We start from the raw sequence: 19,825 nt of genomic DNA on the forward strand, positions 1-19,825 counted from the left end.
GAAGATGACTGTTAATGGGTACAAGGTTTCTTTTTGGAATTATGAAAATGTTTAAAAATTAGATTATGGTGATGGTGGTACAACTGTATAAATATACTAAAAACCACTGAATTGTTCACTTTAAACAGGTGAACTTTACCTTGTGTAAACTATATCAATAAGGCTGTTAAACTCAGCAACAACAACATGATCAGCATGACGAGAGAGAAAATGGCTAAGGAGACAGTAGAAGGAGAGGAGCCAGGGTCCAGATCTGTAGGGACTTCATGCCATAGTGAGGATTTATACGGGTTCAGAAGTTTCCAGGCCACTAGGGATTTTTTTTTTGTGTGTGTGTGGTATGCAGGCCTCTCACTGTTGTGGCCTCTCCCGTTGCGGAGCACAGGCTCCAGATGCGCAGGCCCAGCGGCCATGGCTCATGGGCCCAGCCGCTCCGCGGCATGTGGGATCTTCCTGGACTGGGGCATGAACCCGTGTCCCCTGCATCGGCAGGCGGACTCCCAACCACTGCACCACCAGGGAAGCCCGCCACTAGGGATTTTTAAGCAGAAGACTGACATGATCTTATTCATGTTTTAAAGAGATCACTCTGGCAGTGGAAAACAGACTGGAGAGAAGCAACCGGCAAAAGAGAAAACAATTAGGGAGCTACTGAAGTAGATAGGAGTGAGATGATGGCTGATAAGGTGGTAGCAGTGCAGGTGATGAAAAGTGGTGAATTCAGAATATATTTTAATGGAATTGCTGTCTTGTACGTGGGCTGTGAGAAAGGGGAGTCAAGGATCTTTGGCCATAGCAGCAAGATAAATAGAAGAGCCATTGACTGAAATGGGGAAATCTAGAAGAGAAGCAGGTTTGGTAGGGGCAGGGCTGGGAAACAAGAGTTTCTTTTGACTATGCTAAGTTTAAGAAATTCATTGGACATCCAGGTTGAGATATCAACAAGTGAGTAATTGAATATAAACATCTGGAGTACAGGGGAGAGGCCAGAGCTGGAGATATATAAATCTTGAACTCATCCATCCTGGAAGTGAATGAAATCATACAGGTGTGAGTATGGATACAAAAGAGAAGGGGGGGGTCAAGGTTTGAGCACTGGATTGCTCTATCATTTAAAGGTCAGGAACAGAAAAGGAGTCAATAAAGAAATCAGGAAAGAATGGCTAGTGTGGAAAGAGGGAAAGCGGTAGAACAGTGATAGCCAAGTGAAGAAAATTTAAGGAAAGAGTTCAGTCAAGCCACTTGCTGAGAGATCAAATGAAATGTTGATGGAGATTTGATTATGGGACTTGACAGAAGTAGAGAGAATGCTTCATGGTACTGAAATTAAACTGGAAATTAAATTTGCTGCTACTTTCACTTTTAGTGCCTGGTCTTATAGGTTATTATATAACAGTACTTGTACAATAAAGAATGCTATGCAATGATAAGGTATTATAACTTTTGTTGTGATTTACACTATGTGTATTGCACAGCCATACAAAATCTACATAAAACTTCTCTGCATTCCCCAAATTTCTAATGAGCCTGTGTCATAGACTAAAAAAGATAATAATTATAAAAATATATAAATGTTAATATTAAAAAATATTTTTTTGATCCTTCTATTTTCATATCTTTTTCTGTTGTGTATCAGAGATGCAAGCCCAACTAAAAGTGCTAATTAAATCTTTTGAAGAAACATACTAATAGGTTGATGAATAAAATCCTTTGAATAACATTTTCTAAATCTTTTAGAAAAATATAGCCAACTCTATGTATCTAGAAAGTAGAAACTCAAATGTTTTTTAGTCTGTAAATGCATTTTAAAGGTTATTCACTTCATTTCCTTCATTTTAAACTTGAGGAAACCAAGAAGACCATACATATATTTAGTGGAACACTGAAAGAGGCCTTCTGATTCCTACTGTAGTGTTTACTGAATCCTACTATTTGACTGCACATAATTCATAAAGTCAGTTTGTAGAATTTGTGGTGTTGAGTTAGACATTATTTGTGTCAAAGTATGAATTTAGAGTTGCAGTATTATTTTGGTTACTGGAGAATAAAATTCTATGGGGAAAATATGCATAAATAGTAGTACTTTAAGTAGAGCAGGATGAGGTATGGGATGTCCCTGAAATCATTTGAGTAAATAATATAAATTAAAACCATCTTAATATCTATTTCCTAACCATCTTTATTAAATTATTGCCTTTTAATTTTAAAATTCATAATTAAAAAACCTAAATGTTTCCAAGTTTTTCTTCTTATATCAAATACTCAGGATAATGTATTTTTCTTCACTTGGTTCCGACTGAGCCTCACCTGGAACCTCACCTGGATGAGGTGAGGTTAGATGAAGCCTCACCTGGAACCCTTGTGAGCCCTTCAGGCAACTGATCAGAGCATCTAAAGAGATGTCTGAAATCATGTCTTAGCCAAAAGCTTCATGTACTCCACATATTATTAAGTATCAAAATGATTTCTTCCAGGGTACACTATAGCATCTTCAAGGAGGGTTTCAGAGCTTTGTTCTTGCGGTACGCGGGCCTCTCACTGTTGTGGCCTCTCCCGTCGCAGAGCACAGGCTCCGGACGCGCAGGCTCAGCGGCCATGGCTCATCGGGCCCAACCGCTCCGCGGCATGAGGGATCTTCGCGGACCGGGGCATGAACCCGTGTCCCCTGCATCGGCAGGCGGACTCTCAACCACTGCGCCACCAGGGAAGCCCCAGAGCTTTGTTTTTATTTCCCCTTGAATATGATGGGTGTGAGCTGCTTTGTATAACTCACAAGGCTTATTCTAATGTAATTCTAATGTACTGTTACAAGTTCTCTTTTAGGCACAAACTTTAGTTCAAATGTATACTCACAGGAACTGGCAGGAAACAGCTATGGAGCTCTGGCCCTCCTGATATGTTAGGTTCATTAGCTGGTATGTCCTCTTGTCTGGGGCAGACATGGACTTGAGGGTGCACTTTTCTATTTTTATTCTTCCAGTGTGGGCTTACTCTTGACCTCTATGTTTGGCTATAGTGCAGCAGGCTGTAGCATATTATGTGGTAGACTTGAAATTGGATTTTAATTCTAGCTCGACTTCTCTGAATCTTAGATTTTTAGTCAGTAAAACAGGAACTGCTCTATCCACCACAACATTATTGGTTAGATTAAATCAGTTAATATATGAAAGGATTTTGAGACATTTGAAGCATCATGCTGATGTTTTTCCTTCCTAATTCTGCTTTGGGGTCTATATGTTCCACATATACAGATACGCTTTGCCTTGGATTATACATTTGCAAAACAGAAAAAACAAGTTTATTTTAGTTTCTTTAAAAACTATTCAACAAGTTATGGATGACTTGTGTATACTTCTAAATAGTGTTAATAACAATATGTTATTCAGCTGGCAAATTGCTGAGTTATAGAATATCTCGATATCAGTTCTCAGCCTTGGCTACACAATAGAATCACCTGGGGAGTTTCAAAAATTCCCATTACCCAGCTCACATGCAGGCTAATGAAATCAGTTTCTTTGGGGATGAGGCCAGGGCATGAGTGTTTTTCAAAGTTCCTGAGCAGCCTCCATTGGGCATCATGGAATTTCCTCAAAAAACTAAAATAGAACTACCATATGATCCAGTAATTTGACTCCTGGGTATATATCCAGAAAAACCAAAAACACTAATTTGAAAAGATATATGCACCCCAATGTTCATAGAAGCACTGTTTACAATATCCAAGACATGGAAATAACCCAAGTGCCCATAAATAGACAAATGGTTAAAGAAGACATAGTATATATACACAATAGAATATTACTCAGCCATAAAAAAGGATGAAATTTTGCCATTTGCAACAACATGGATGAACTTGGAGGGTATTATGCTAAATGAAATAAGTCAGACAGAGAAAGACAAATACTGTATGATATCACTTATATGTGGAATCTAAAAAATAGTATAGTAGTATCACTTATATGTGGAATCTAAAAAATAGTACAAATGAATATATGCAACACGGAAACAGACTCATAGACATAGAAAACAACCTTGTGGTTACCAAAAGGAAAGGGTTGGGGGAGGGACAAATTAGGGATATGGGATTAACAGATACAAACCATTATGCATAAAATAAACAAGGATATATTGCATAGCACAGGGAATTATAGCCATTATCTTGTAGTAATTTATAATGGAATATAATCTGCAAAAATACTGAATCATTATGCTGTACACCTAAAACTAATATGATATTGTTAATCAACTATACTTCAATTAAAACAAAAAGCTGAGCAGATTCTAATGTACAGCTGACGTTGAGAACATCTGATATAAAGTATTATTTTATTGTGAAGGGGAGGATAAGCTGAATAGTCACTTGGACTGGGAAACAAAGGGAAGAGCTAAGAGAATGGATATCATGGCTAAGAGTTTTCACGTGGAATGGGAAGGAGTCAAATCTTACTTTCTGGCTTTCTTCAGCTCACTGTTTAGTACAACTCTATTATTCTCTATTATGTTCATCAATAGTCAAAATGGTTTATGCATTATAATCCCTTTTCTAAGTAAAATTCCCTGATAATGAACTTCAAGTGACATGCACATGATTTTGTTGTAGATAATTTGTTAAAAAGAATATACATTATTACACATCAGATTTCTAGTCTATGGAAATTAATACCTTGAATCTGGGTGGCACATTATGGTTTAAAAATCACTTCCATATATTTTATGCCATTTAATCCTAGAGGTGAAAACAGATGATACTTAACATCTATGAAATATAGATATGTAAAAGTAAGTGTATTAAATTAGAATTCTTAGATATTTTGCCTTGTTTTATTGTGATGGGTAGTTTGAAAGTTGAGATGGTTTCATCATTCAGGTGGAACATCAAAGTTTACAAAGTACTTCTTTATGGCTAAAAAAGGCTAAGTGTGCTGGTTAGGTAAAATATGACATTCATTTAAATTCATTCAACTTCATTAGTGGTAGCATTTATTATGTATGTTCATTGCTATGTGGAACTTATTTTAATCAGATTAGAAATTCATTAGTTCTTTAGGTCACATTAAGAGATACAGAGGTATACTTTTGCTAATAATAAAACTTTCCACTTGTTGAGTATTTTTGCTTTTCAAAGCATTGGAAGTGTTCATGTGAGTTCTAGTCAGCATACCATCTGTATAAGGCAGTTCTATAACTCTGAATTGTAGCTGAAACACGTTTAACTAATATTATTTGACAGAAGGGGACACTGAGGCCACAGCAAGCGTCTGGATCATGTGGTTAATTTAATGGTAAGACTGATACACAGAACTTGGGTTCTGGGTTAGACAGACCTGGATTAAAATTCCAGCTTGACCAATTATACCTCTCACAAGTAGCTTGACCAATTATACCTCTTACAAGTTACTTATTTTCTCTGTGCCTTGGTTTCTTCATTTATAAAAAGGAAATAAGATTATTGTGAGGACTAAATGAAATAGCGTATGTAAGCAGGACCAGCTATGTAATTAGTGGGGCCTGATGCAAAATGAAAATGTGAGGCTCTTTGTTGAATGATTTTTAAGAATTACAAGCTGGTGACAGCAGAGCATTAAACCAAGTGTGGGGCACTTCCAAGTGCAGGACTTGGTGTAGCTGCACAATTCACACACCATGAAGCCAGGCCTGTGTGTAAGATACATGGTATTTATAGCATAAATACACTATATATAGTATAAATAGCATAGTAGGCACTCAATGTATGGCAACTGTTGTCTTTTCTTTTCCTACTTTCATTCAGACTTCTCTTCCCTGAATTAAAAAAATGTAGATTCACTGTAATCGGTTGTTTTTCACCTGTAGCATTCCAATAAGTGATTACTTTTTTAAAGTAAAATCTCCAAGCTTTAGTAGAAATTATTGTGCTTTATCATGCTGCACACAGTATGTTTATTTGTACTATGTTTATTTTTTATTTACTTATTTTTTAACATCTTTATTCGAGTATAATTGCTTTACAATGTTATGTTAGTTTCTGATGTATAACAAAGTGAATCAGCTATACGTATACATATATCCCCATATCCCCTCCCTCTTGCGTCTCCCTCCCACCCTCCTTATCCCACCCCTTTAGGTGGTCACAAAGCACAGAGTTGATCTCCCTGAGCTATGCAGCTGCTTCTCACTAGCTATCTGTTTTACATTTGGTAGTGTATATATATCAATGCTACTCTCTCACTTCATCCCAGCTTACCCTTCTGTACTATGTTTATGATGTCTCCTAGCACTTAAAAATTATGAATGACTTAGATTTTTTCCATATTGTACTTGACCAAATTTAACATTGTTTTTGTAGTAATCATTTAAGAAAACTCTGTTTTCTCTTAATGGCCCTTTTAATGCACCACTAGAAATGCCTTATGAAAATAGAGTAACTTGATTTATATGCCTGAAACCCATATTAGAATTTTCAGTTACCTCCTTGGTCTTTGCACTTCAATTGCTACTCTATAATTTTCGTGTGAAACAATACAGTTCTTAAATGTTTTAAATATTTTCCTCCTTTTTTTTCTTGTTAAATATGGAAAAAGTCTTGCTTTAAAGGGCACACACACATATTAGAGAGGTCTGAGTTTTCAAAAGAAAAATGAGTTAGGAAGTTAAAAAATACATAAAATATTTTTATTATGAGAGTGAATTACATAACCTCCTTCAGCCTCTTTCTGTTTGTTTGTTTGTTTTCTATCTATAGACTAGGGAGGTTGGACTGATATTCATTAAGTGCCCTCCAGTATTTTAATTCTTAAAATCTTGTATTTCTATTTCTTCTGTTTCCTATTTCTTTACTCTCAGTGCCAGGCTTACTTTGTGTGAGTGTAGAATTGTATCGTTTGACTCTCTCAAAAACTTTTTGAATGAGGTTGGTAGGTGGTAATGTTCTCATTTTATAAGGAGAAAAATAGAACCTCAGGAAAGAGTTAATGACGTGTCCAGATTCACACACTTTAATAAAAGTTAACATGAAACTCAAACTCCAAATTCTGAGACCTATTCCTAGTATTCTCTTTCCTGAATGCTATAGAGCTAAACAAAGAAGTGGAGAGGTTAGAGAAAGATGAAAGAAAACAGTGTAGTAGTTGTGGTGTGCTGGAAAATGTTTAAGAGCTGGCTGGGGGAAGGGGAGGGCTCTGGTTTGCAGTGTTTGCTCATTTCCCTGGTGTAATTATCCCCACAATTTCAACCTATCAGTGTGGTGTTGCTGAAGGTAGAGTTGGGAAGATATGCACACAGTAATGAGCCAGGATGAGTATGCTTCAGCATGCCACTGGTAGTGGATAAATATTACACTGAATCATGAAAAAGGTTTTGAGAAACTGTCTCCAGATTTATAACTCAGGGGAGGGGGGAGCATCATTTGGGGACTAGTACTATTGGTTTAAATGCTCCTTAGGCTTTCTCATGGTCACTCCAAAGTTTTCATTTCAGCATTCCAAACCATTTCAGCCTGAAACCAAGGCAGAAAAAAACAGGAATTCAAAAGGAATTACACTTAAGTACTTTCCTTAATATAACCATTGAATGTTTAAGTTTTTATCTCTGAGTTTGAAAGACACCTGATGTTGTTAAGAGTTACAAATCAAAACACTTACAATGACTATAAATACATTCTTTGAAAGAATCATGATATTTTAAGTTTGATAAGCATGTAATGTAAACTAAAACTTAGTAATCCTCTCATTAAGTCAAGCTATATAATTTATGTATTTTTGGAGAAATAATGTAAAAAAGGCCTTTAAATTTAGAGTGTTCAGAATAACTGTATGCTAATACGAACCCTACTATTCAAAGTAGGGGGAACAGAGGGCAGTGATCTCAGTGGATTTTAAATGTGCTGATTCTGGGAGAAAAAAAATTTGTAATAACATCTTATTAATTATTCCTGTTAACAGGAATCATTAAATCAGAGAACTGGATTGAAGTTATGATATTTGTGGGGGAGAGGATATATGAACAATTTTTAACCTAAGATGCCTGTGGTAAAGCATAATTTAAAACTTTATTAACTTTTTAGAATCTCTGGAGAATTAAAAAAACCTCACCTCATTACCTGATTAAAGACACCTGTCTGATTTATTTTACCTTAAATCCAACATTTGGCCTAGATCAAGGCAGAATAGGAAGAAGATTATCTTAAAAAACCCTATCTCAGGGCTTCCCTGGTGGCACAGTGGTTGAGTCCGCCTGCCGATGCAGGGGACACGGGTTCATGCCCCGGTCCGGGAGCCGCGGAGCGGCTGGGCCCGTGAGCCATGGCCACTGAGCCTGCACGTCCGGAGCCTGTGCTCCTCAACGGGAGAGGCCACAACAGTGAGAGGCCCGCGTACCGTAAAAACAAACAAACAAACAAACAAAAAAACCTATCTCAGCTTCAAGAAGGGTATTAAGAAACACAGGAGATGTCAGGAGCAGCTGGGATCCAAATAATAAATGACTCAACAGCATAAAGGAAAAAACTGGAGAATGAAGATAATCTTGTCTGGTATGTTTAGGAAATAAGGATGGTGATACGTGAAGCTTTGAATAAGCAATAATAAAGTGAAACCTTTATAAACCGTATTAAGGGGTTAGAGAAATCAGTGGGAGCTTTGCCTAATTATCTGAAGAATGAAATAAGAGAAATTAATTTTAATTAAATTAATTAAATTTAATTAAATTCTCTTACTAATTAATAAGAGAAATTAATTTTCTGAGAGTATTAATATCTTGATGTCTTACTTTCTAACCTTAATATGACACAACAGATGAGATCTTATTCAGTGTTCTGGCCTTAAGAAAGAAAAGCAGAGTCTACAATGGAAAACCAGATCCTAATTTAAATAGGTCAGAGGAACAGCAATTTTTTTTTACTACATGGCACTTATCAATACCTTTTGGAGCATTTCATAAACGTTTCCTTCCTAACTGCTCTTTATCATTTTGTTCATAGCAAAGCTTTATCTCTGTATTACTCAAAAATCAGAAGATAAAACTTTTAAAAAATGTTCCCACAAATTGAGGGGAATATACAGTTTAGTTTTTACACTGTAAATTTCACCAAAGGCCTTGGTAAATATACCTAATCCATTGAAGCTCTTTGTAACATTCAAAAGCTGTGCTGCAGAGCTAAATTGGAGTTGGGAGTGGGCAGAAGGAGGTGCAGGGTAAACCAGAAAAAACTATTCCAATTCATCAAGTTTTCTTTATGTGAAATGGGCATTTTACCAACCATCAATTACTATATGTTGTAGTTCTTAACCAATGAAAATAATGATAAAATCCCTAAAAAGAGTGCTCTACTCCATTCAACATGGTGACAGCATTAATGTGTCCCAAACTACATTAATGAGGGAAGGCAAACCACGGATTTATGGGACTTTCCCCAAATATTTCCTGAAAATTTATCAATTATAAAAACTCTACTCACCTGCTCTGGATAGCCATCCATACTCCTTTGCCCTTTAGTTTGAATTAAGCACCGTCCAGGCTGAGGTCCCCGGGTGGCCTGTGAAGAGGGGATCTGAATAGGCAATGGTGACTGAAATTGCTGGATGGTCACTTTGTTTATGTTTCCCTCATATGGCTGCTGCTCCCGGCTACGATGTTGAAGGCTCTGGGACCCCATCAAGGTCTGGATGTGGCTGCCTGCCTGTGGAGGAGATAATCTGTCAGAAGATTTGTGGTGTTGAAAGGATGTGATTAAAGTAGAAAAAAAAAGTACAGAATACCTCTCCAGTAAGTAAAGTGGCATCATTTGGGCTTTCAGCCATGGCTAGGAAGGATAATGAAAAAACAGTAAGGGTCTGCCTGCTGTGGTTTGTGAAAATGCTAATATTGGAGCAAGGTCACGTTAAAAACACTTGTTGTCATCTGATGGCTTGCCAAAGCTTATTTTAGCCCCCATTTTAAGGAAACAAAGTTCAGTTTGGAAAATCTCAAGAAGAAAAAAAGTCACAACTTAAAAAATTAAGTGGAGTTCTATCTGGCATTTCATTTAGAATAATAGCAGGGAGAGAGATGTAATATATGAAACATCAGGGAGAAAATTATAGAAACTACTTTCTAATTCTGCAGCAAAAGAATTGAATTGCATATTTGCCTTTATGCCACACACATGTATAGTAAGTTTGTTCAGGTGAGTATAATCAATATTTATTAATTTTCTGCAATATTAAATCAAGAGTATGGTTTTTGCAATCTTTAAGTTCCATTAAAAATTAATCATGTGATAAATTCCTGCGAATATCTGTAGCCTGTAGAGGCACTAGATATGGAAAGATCTTTAAAGTGAACTCTGCATGCAGATCATCTTCACATGAGCTTTCAGAGAGACTCATCAGTACCTCATTTAAAACAACAGTGATCATTTATCAGCCCTTGAGGGTGGTTGCTAGAGGAGAATAGGCATGCTTACTTTGGTCTCCCATCTTTAAATGACTGGTGCCTAATCCTGTTTCTCGTTCATTCCGATTTTCTTACCTTCATTCTAGCATGGGCTCCTTGAGTCATTCTACCTGATATCTTTTCTGTCAAGCAAGCAGTTCTGTTTGTGAGCTGATAACCTAGAACATGCCATTTATTTAGCCATGCCTTGCAGCTTGTGGGGCTCTTAATTCCCCGACCAGGGATCAAACCTGTGCCCCCCCCAGTGGAATGGCGGAGTCCTAAACACTGGACTGCCAGGGAAGTCCCCCTAGAACGTTCCTTTTAAAATTAAGTATGGTTTAACATGGAGGTCTAACATGGGAAGTGAATGCTTATCTTTAATACTTTTAAACCTACGTTTTAATGCTGTGCTTGGTATTTCACCCATTATTATGGAAGGATCTGAGGAATTACTTCCTGAATTCATTGTCTTTCTTTTGACCTTTTAAGGGTAGGCAATTTGGAATTTAAAAGTAAATTTCACCTTAGAATTCATTAGTTAGGAAAGTTTGTGAATTTTCCTGACTAATCAAGATTTTTAATTACTATGAAAAAGTCAGCTTGGAGATATAAAGGAAAAATTATTAAACAAGTATTCAAGGAAAAGATGAATTTTAATTATTTTAAAGTTCTTAAAGAAGAGCAACATAAGAGGTAGGAGATGACAGTGATCATTCAGAATCATTTGGAGAGGGAAGGCATATTGTTTGATTCCAAACAAGTAATTTCAGTGAAGAAAATATTCAAAATTATTATTTAGCAATATGCAAGGCAAAGAAAAAAATCATTTGATTATATTTTAGATATCCAACTGATTGTCTTATCATGTACAACTTTTTACATTCAAAAACAGTAAAGATATTTCAGTCATGAGAAACTGGAGGAAAAGATGCAAAAAAAAGTTTCAGGCTGTAACAGCACAATAACAAAACAATTATCAATCTAATACTGTCTAATGCAACCAGAGATCAGAAAATTATGACATCATAAACACAACTAAGATAACCTCATAAAGGGCAAATGTGTATTTCTCTAATGTATCTATTTCCTTCTCAGAAATCTAAATGAAAGATGTCACAACTTTCTCAGCCATTCTAGAAGACTGAACACCCTTCTGGTCGAGTTTTTCCTTGTTGCAAATTCAATTCTCTCCTACCTCCTTGGAATTTCATGTTCTCTTGTTTGGTAGGCAAGGAAAGCCATGATACACCCAGTATCACATTTGGGGCTGCTGTACTCTGAATGAAGTCACTGACCTGTTATTAGTTAGAGAAAACGATTTCCTGTAGTATTTAGTTAGAGAAAACGATTTCCTGGAGTAAGAGGAGCTGGGGGTGTAGGCGGACTAAGGCTGACTGGCTTGGCTACTGAACAAGCAATTGATTTTACATTTATATCTGCTTCTCACATCCACTGGTATAATACTCATGGGTCTTCAGTTAGTCCTTGAGCCAATGGAAAAGAGGAAGACTGGTTGTTTAATTGAAAGTGACAGACAAGCGAAGAATTTTTACACCCAGAAAAACTTAGAGAACTCCAGAATATAGTTTTAGTCCCACAATGCATAATCCATTAGAAAGTCAATAACGACTGCTTAATAATAATTTCATTGATTAGAATATTCTGGTAATGGTCTATCTAAGGGTAAAAAACCATAGATATTATAGAACTATAATAGCCTTTAGACTTATTTTTATGGTTTATTTTTTCCTTCTGATGGGACAGTTTAAACTTTAATTATGCTTTGATTTGAAACTCTTTGAGGGCAAGCACTACATCTTACTTACCGGCACAGTAACTGGCACTTAAAAAACAATGGCTACTATTCAAATACTAGGTGCTAGATAATGTACTAAAACTTACCTTATACATATTGCCTCCTTTAATCCTTACAGTAGCATTAAGGGATAATTATTATTAGTTATTATTACTTAATTTTACTGAGGAGGAAACTAAGGCTTGGAGAGGTTAAGTAACTTTCCCCAGTAATTTGCACAACTTGTAAACTGGCTGCACTGGGATTTGAACCAAGGCTGTCTGGCAATCAGAGTTCATGCTCTTAAACACAAAATTACATTGCAACCACCATTCCCCAGAATTGTCTCTCTTCCTACAATAGTTGAACTATGAAATGAAAAGAAACCACAGAAAGGAACAGAAAGATCTGATTGTTAAGGAAGGATATATTAAATTTCTTTAGCAGCTCTTCAATTTGCCAAAGGGCCATTCTTACTTATTGAATTAGGTCTATTATCTATTTTAGATCCTACATATTTGACTTAGAACTTTATACTTGAGCAATTAGGAGTATACTCTGTGTATTTAGTAATCTTTCCATGATTATGAAATAATGACACTCATGTTCACAGATGGCTTGGCAAAGCATAAAGTGGGCATGGAAGGAACATTCTGTAAAATGATTCTGTTCACATCAGTAGCAGTTTTTTCACTCTTTATTGGGGCTACCGGGTGCAATAAATGAGGATGGGGAATGACAGCTACAGAAAGCAAAGAATTAACACTAAATTCTTTGTGAAGGTAAGCAAATATAAATGACACAAGACATCTAAAGGGACAATTATGGTGTGGAGGGACTGTAAAGAGTAAGTTATTTTGACTGGCACAGAGGCTTAAGAAAGGTAATAAGGATGCTCATGATGAAGTACAAAGGACTGATGAAAATGTAGGAAATATCAAGACTGGATTCGTTCAGATAGAGGGTTAGCTATGAGAACACTGACTCATACTGAAGGAGAATTTGAACATGAAGGTTTCTATAAAGGCTGAGGTACACATTTTGAATGATAAAAAGAAATAGAGATTTGACATTTGTTTTGAACTTTCAATGGAAGGTTGGACAAAATAACATGTATTTGAGAATAGTGATGGAATATGACGTTTTCAAGTTGACCCAAAACCATACTGTCAAGGTTTATGGGGAAAACTTCAATATCCATAGGGCCCAAGGAAATATTTATGTCAAAGCCACAGAAAAGAAATGTGATTTGTTACCAAATGGCACTGTTCATACGCAATTCATCTCACAGCTCATCAGGCTTATTATGTGGAAATTTGAAGTGTTTGGGAGGTTTTGTATGGTATAAAATAAATGACTTTTTCACTACAGCAAAGTTTTGGTTCACACTATTTTCTTAGAAAAGAGTGTTAGACTGAGAAGTTTATTACTCAATTTGGTTATCAGTTTTACTACCCATCTTCGCTCTTGGACCACTTGTGGTGCTCCCCAAAATCAAGCACAACCTCAAAGGATGACAGTTTATGCCACTGAGAATATTCAAATGGGTACAACTCATTCTCTAAAATTAAGTTCAAAAGAGTTCTAAAGATGTTTGGGGTCAGCGTCAACAATACAGAATTACATACAAAGGATAATTAAGTAACTGATTTCAAGGAAACATCAGCACTCATTTAAATGAGTCAGTTTCAGTAATTTTGTAAAACAACAACAAAACAGTCCTATCACTTTCTATCTGCACCATGTACTCCTTCCTTTGTTTTTTTTAACATGTACTTTAGGTTTTAGAAATCCAGTCAGTAGGATTTCTGCTTCTGGTATATGGAATAGATATACTGTTCCCTATTCCCTCTATTAAGAACAACAAAAACCTCTGGACATTGTACATAAACAAATATAGGAAAACTCTGGGAAGTAGACTGAAGAAGCTAAGGACCAAATAACAAGATGGTGGTAAATTTCTCAGGTTTTATTTTTGTGTCATATATCCCAGACTAGGAGTTGAAAAAGTGGGCATCCCCTAAAATGCCAGCCAGTGCAGACAACAAAAGCCCCAACAAAAGCCTACTCTCTCTAGCCAAAGAACCAGGAAAAAGGGGCATCCTAGCAAGACAGAAAACTTTTAGATTGCTCTACTACAGCCAAACAACATGGAAAGAACTGTGGTCCCATCCCAACAATGCCAGCAAAGGCCAAGTGGGAAGCTGATACTTCTACCCTTATAGGGATTTAACAAGGCACAACACTCCTGCTGGGGTGGTGGCAGAGAAGGCCAAGTAAGGTGTCACTGCATTCATCCCCACTGGCCAGTAGTAAGCCACTCCTCACCCAGTGGTGTTAATGGAGACCACATAAGGAGCATGAACTTACACTCTGAACCAGCAGTAATGAGACACTCCTCTACCTTCCCATTAGGGTGGTTAGAGAGGTCTTAGTAGAGAGTCAGGATTTCCTCCATCACCCAATTATAATGAGGCTACTCCCACTGAGGTATCAGTGGGGCCATCTGGGAGCTGGAACTTCAATCCCCACCGAGCAATAACGAGGAGACTTTGCCTCAAGTGTCACTGGATGCTAAATGGAAAAATTGGACTTGTACCTCCACTTGGCCAAAATGAGGTGCTCCACCATTCCCCAACTGGAGTGGTGTCAGAGAAGGCCAGCTGCAACAGATGGTTAAATACAATACAGAGTTTTATAACATAATATGAAAATGTCTAGGTTTTAATCATACCAAGAACCAGGAAGATCTCAAACAATGAAATAAGACCACCAATAGAGGCCAACATTAGAAGACAGAAATTAGAATTACCTGACAAAGGTTTTTAAGACAACAATTAAAAAAGTGCTTCAATGACCAATTACACACATGCTTGAAAAAAACTAAAAAATAGAAAACTTCTGAAGAAATATGTCTTAGCAAAGAAACAGAAGATGTAAAGAAGAAACAGAAATTTTAGAGCTGGAAAATACAATAACTGAAAAGCTCTGTGAGTAGACTTAACATCAGAATGTAGAGAACAGAGGAAAGAAACAATAAACTGAAAGGTAAGACAGTAGAAATTATCTAATCTGTAACGGAGAGAAAACACATTGAAAAAAAATGAACAGTCTCAGAGACTCTGTTCAAAAGTTCCAACAGTAATATTATCAAAAAAGAGGAGAAAGAAAGTGGAGCTGAAAAATTAAAAGAAGAAATAATGGCTGAAAAATTCTGAAATTTGGCAAATCTTATAGATTTAAGAAGCAGAGAGAATCCCACACAGGGTAAACCCAAAGAAATCCATGTACAAACACATGATAATCAAACTTGTGAAAATTAAAGACAAAGGAGAAATCTTAAAAGCAGCTGGAGAAAAATGACGTCTTACCTATAGAGGAAAAACAATTTGAATGACAGTGGATATCTCATCAAAAACCATGGAGGACAGAAGGAAGTGACACAATATTTTTCAAGTGCTGAAGGAAAAGAATTGCCACCCCAACATCCTATACTTGTGAAAATATTCTTCAGTAATTAAAGGGAAATTGAAACATTCTCAGATGAGGGAAAATGAAGAGAATCTGTCACCACTAGACTTATCCTAAAATAATAGCTAAAGGAATTTCTATAAATCAAAAGAAAATGATAAAAGAAGAAAATTTGGAACATTAGGAAAGGAGAAAGAACATGGCAAGCAAATATATGGGTAAAAAAAAAAAGCTCTCTTTTTCCTCTTGAATTTTCAAAATTATGTTTGATGATTGAAGTAAAATTATGTTACTGTCTGAGGTGATTCTAAATGTATATAGAGGAAATATTTAAGACAATTATACACTGAGGAGGGTGAAGGGACATAAAAGAAGGTAAGGTTTCTATACTTCAGTTGAACTGCTAAGTGATGATGCTAGTAGACTCTTATAAGTTATGTATATGTAATGCAATACCAGGAACAATAACTAAAAAAGCTACATGAAAAGATATACTAGAAACACTGTAGATAAATCAAAATTAAATTCTAAAAAGAATTCAAACACCTCAGAAGAAGCAGTAAAAAGAAATTAGAGAAGCAAAAAAAGAGAACAAACAGAAAAAAAGAACTTAAATTAAGACTTAAACCTTAATGTGTCAAATTAAATTAAATGCATAGAGATTAAATACACAAATTAAAAGGCAGATCTTGGCAGGCTGGATTAAAGAACATTATTCAACTATATGCAGACTATAAGAAGTCACTTCAACTATAATGAGCTAGGCAGGTAGATATTAAAAGAATCAAAAATAAATATCATGCAAATATGAATTAAAGGAAACAAGAGGTGGCTACATTAATACTAGATAAAGTGGACTTCAGAGCAAAGAAAATGTACCAGGAATAAAGAGGAATTTTATAGGATGAAGAAGAGTCAATCCACCAAGAAGGCACAGCAATCCTAAATGTGTACACAGCAAACAACAGAGGTGCAAATGTGTAAAGCAAAATTGATAGAACTAAGAAAAAAATAGACAAATTCGTTATTGTTATAGTTGGAGATTTCAACACCCTTCTCTAAACAACTGATAGAAGAACTAGACTGAAAATTAGCAAGAAAAAGAAGAATTCAAAAATACCATCAACTCACCAGATCTAATTATCACTTACAGAACATTCTATCTGACAGCAGCAGGATACACATTTTCTTCAAGTTCCTACAGAATATTTACTAAGACTATATCCTGATTTGGAAAACAAATCTCAACAAATTTTAAAGAACTGAAATCACACAGAATGTGTTCTCCAGCCACGATAAATCAAACTAGGAATGAATGACAGAAAAATAAAAGGAAAATATTCAAACACTTGGGAGCTAAACAATGTAGTTCTAAATAATTCATGGATCAGAGAGGAAGTCTCAAGGGAAATAAAACAATACATTGAACTGAATGTAAATGCAAATTTGCAAAATACAGCTAAAGTAGTGCATATACTAGAAAAGAAGACACCTCAAATCAATAATTAAGATACTACCTCAATAGCTTAGAAAAATAGGTGTCAAATAAACCAAAAGCAAGTGAAGGTAGGAAATAATAAAAAAGTTCAGAAATTGATGAAACTTAAAATGAATTACAGATAAAATGAATAAAACAAAGAGCTGGTTCTTTGAAAAGATCAATAAAATTGACATACTTCTAGCAAGACTGAAAAAGAAAAAGACACAAATTACCAAAATCAAGAGTGAAGGGTATATCAATAAAGGCCCTGCAGACATCATAAGGATAATAAGGTATAATACTACAAATAACTCTACATAAGTAAATTTGACAACTCATATGAAATGGATCATTTCCTCAAAAAACACAAACTACTATAACTCACACAATATGAACTAGGTAATTTGAATAGTCCTGAAACTATCAAGGTTGGATATAATTTAAAAACTTCCAGGAAAAAAATCTCTGGGCCCAGATGGTTACACTGGAGGATTCTATCAAACGTTTAAATAAGAGTCAACAGTAATTCTGCACATACTTTTCCAGATAACAGATGAGGCAGAAAAGCTTCCCAATTTGTGAATAAAACCACATAAGGAGAGTACAAAAAAAAAAAAAAAGAAAGAAAGAAAGAAAATGAAAACTACAGACTAATATCCTTTAGAATACAGACGTCAAAGTCCTTAACAAAATATTTGCAAATAGCATTCAGCAATATATAAAAAGAAACATCATGGCTGAGTGGGGGTTACTTGAATAATACAAAGCTTTTTCAATATTTGAAAATCAACCAATGCAATGCCTTGTATTAATGGGCTACAGAAGAAAAATCATGTGATCATATCAAACGAAGCAGAATAATGTTGTCTTGAAGGTAAGAGTGTATTTATGTCAAGCACCTTAGTACAATGCCTAATATGTATTGTAGATACTGTTTTATGATTATGACAACCAAACTGTTAAGCTTTATTTTTTTCCTCTTGTGGTGTTTGTATTCAGCTAAGGCAATTTTGATGCCAAAAATCTATGTTCTCCCATTTGGACATTAGAGGACAAACTTTTACAAATACATGAAAGGGAGCTCTGAAGCTTGAAGGAGAGGGGGTAGGAAGTTGCTGTTTCTCTTGCCCTAGGGACTTGGTGACAGTGCATTCTGCTGGCACAGTGCAGTATTGGGGGAGGGGATTCAAATTATTTGCTGATCTTAAATTTTTTAGAGACAAATACTGGTGATATACTCCAGTGCTTCAAATGACAGATAAAAAAGTGAGGCAATAGGGCCTTTCCCTTCAGTGCATATGCCTGAGGATGGCAGCTGGCTGATATGTGCAGGCAGTCATTTGTGGCTTAGTGTATCTCTATAAGCAAATTTTTCTGTGATTCAATGTCAACTTATAAAACATAGCTCTGGAATTGGAAATTATTAATCAAAATGAAAAAAACAACAGAGGATCCATAATAGAAAAAATGGTGAAATTAGAGCTAAATCTACACATTCCACCTACAGTTTGTTGTGTGATGATGCTGACTTTTACATTCCTGAAATAAAATGAAAAGGAAGATGTTAGCACTAACAATAAAAGTTTGACAATCACTTATTTTGCCCTTAAGATTTCTAGGAACCTAAAGATAGTGGAGTAAGTCACATAAAAATCAAGTGTCAAGAAATGGCACCTTATCATTTTGACATCCTCTATTTGGCAGCAATCCTTGATCATCTGCCAATTGTCATGTGGTTTAGGTCTTCAAATTACATACTCAATCACAGACATTTTCATTACAATGGATTAATTTCACATTTTATTTTTGCTTTTATATTTCTTCTGAAATGAAGATAGTATAAATGTTATTGAGTTAGCTCCATTTTCTGAAGTAGAATAGTCATTTGTTTTAAGGAACACCTATGTTAAGAATTGATGAAGTAAGTAGTTTTAATCTACCACTGTTTTCTATTGCTTTGATCTGTGGCAAGATTTTTTTTTTCCTCTTACTTAATAGCCATTTGATAGACACTCTTTGGGTTTGCACTTTTATTAAGGAAATAATTTAGAGTCAGTCTGGATAAGAACAATCTCCTGATTTTACGACAGTAATGTCCCACACTACTGGAGATAGCTATATTGTTGCACCGGTATTAGGAGATAAAGTAACGTGCTTTGTGAATTAAAGAATTAATGTTGTATTAAGTATGAAAATCCAATACAAAAGCGACTGTGAAACTAAACAATACTTTATTCAGCTGTCATTCTTGCTGTAAGTTAGAGAAGAATTTTCCATTCACATTTCTACAACTTCCTACCTGCACTATTTTTTAGAACAAATTTAATTACAAAATAGGAATAGAGTTAGTTTTTAAAATACCTATGAATTAAATAATACTAAAATCAACTGATTAAAATATATCATCCTGGCTGTTCAGATTAACAAAAGGAATATTTGAAATGGATCATTAAATACAGAAAATTATTTCATTGATTTTTTTCAAAAGCTTCTTCCTGATTTAGCCACTAAGTGTATGAAACTGCCTCTGAAGGATCCCATTTTCGTGAAATTTTTGACTTCCTACTGGCCATGTACTCTTGCTTTGGCAATTAATTCTTGTTTAGTAAGCAAGTCTTTATATATTTTCAGCCTTCTCTCTCTTATATAAATAATTTCCAATTATAGGGAGATTTGAATCTAATTGG

General features: G+C 35.5%; 1 protein-coding gene across 1 annotated transcript in view; it reads right to left on the bottom strand.

Moving 5' to 3' along the window:
- The window catches only part of LRRC7 (leucine rich repeat containing 7), a gene marked incomplete at its 3' end in the record, with an annotated part of 372,290 nt that overhangs the window by 25,306 nt on the left and 327,159 nt on the right, over positions 1-19,825 (bottom strand). The window contains exon 23 of the mRNA XM_007466671.1: positions 9,434-9,655. Coding sequence (XP_007466733.1) covers positions 9,434-9,655 — 222 coding nt within the window. The remainder of the gene's footprint in view (positions 1-9,433; positions 9,656-19,825) is intronic.

This window comes from Lipotes vexillifer, unplaced genomic scaffold (assembly GCF_000442215.2).
Source record: "Lipotes vexillifer unplaced genomic scaffold, Lipotes_vexillifer_v1.1 scaffold797, whole genome shotgun sequence".
In the NCBI taxonomy this organism is placed as follows: Eukaryota; Metazoa; Chordata; class Mammalia; order Artiodactyla; family Lipotidae; genus Lipotes; species Lipotes vexillifer.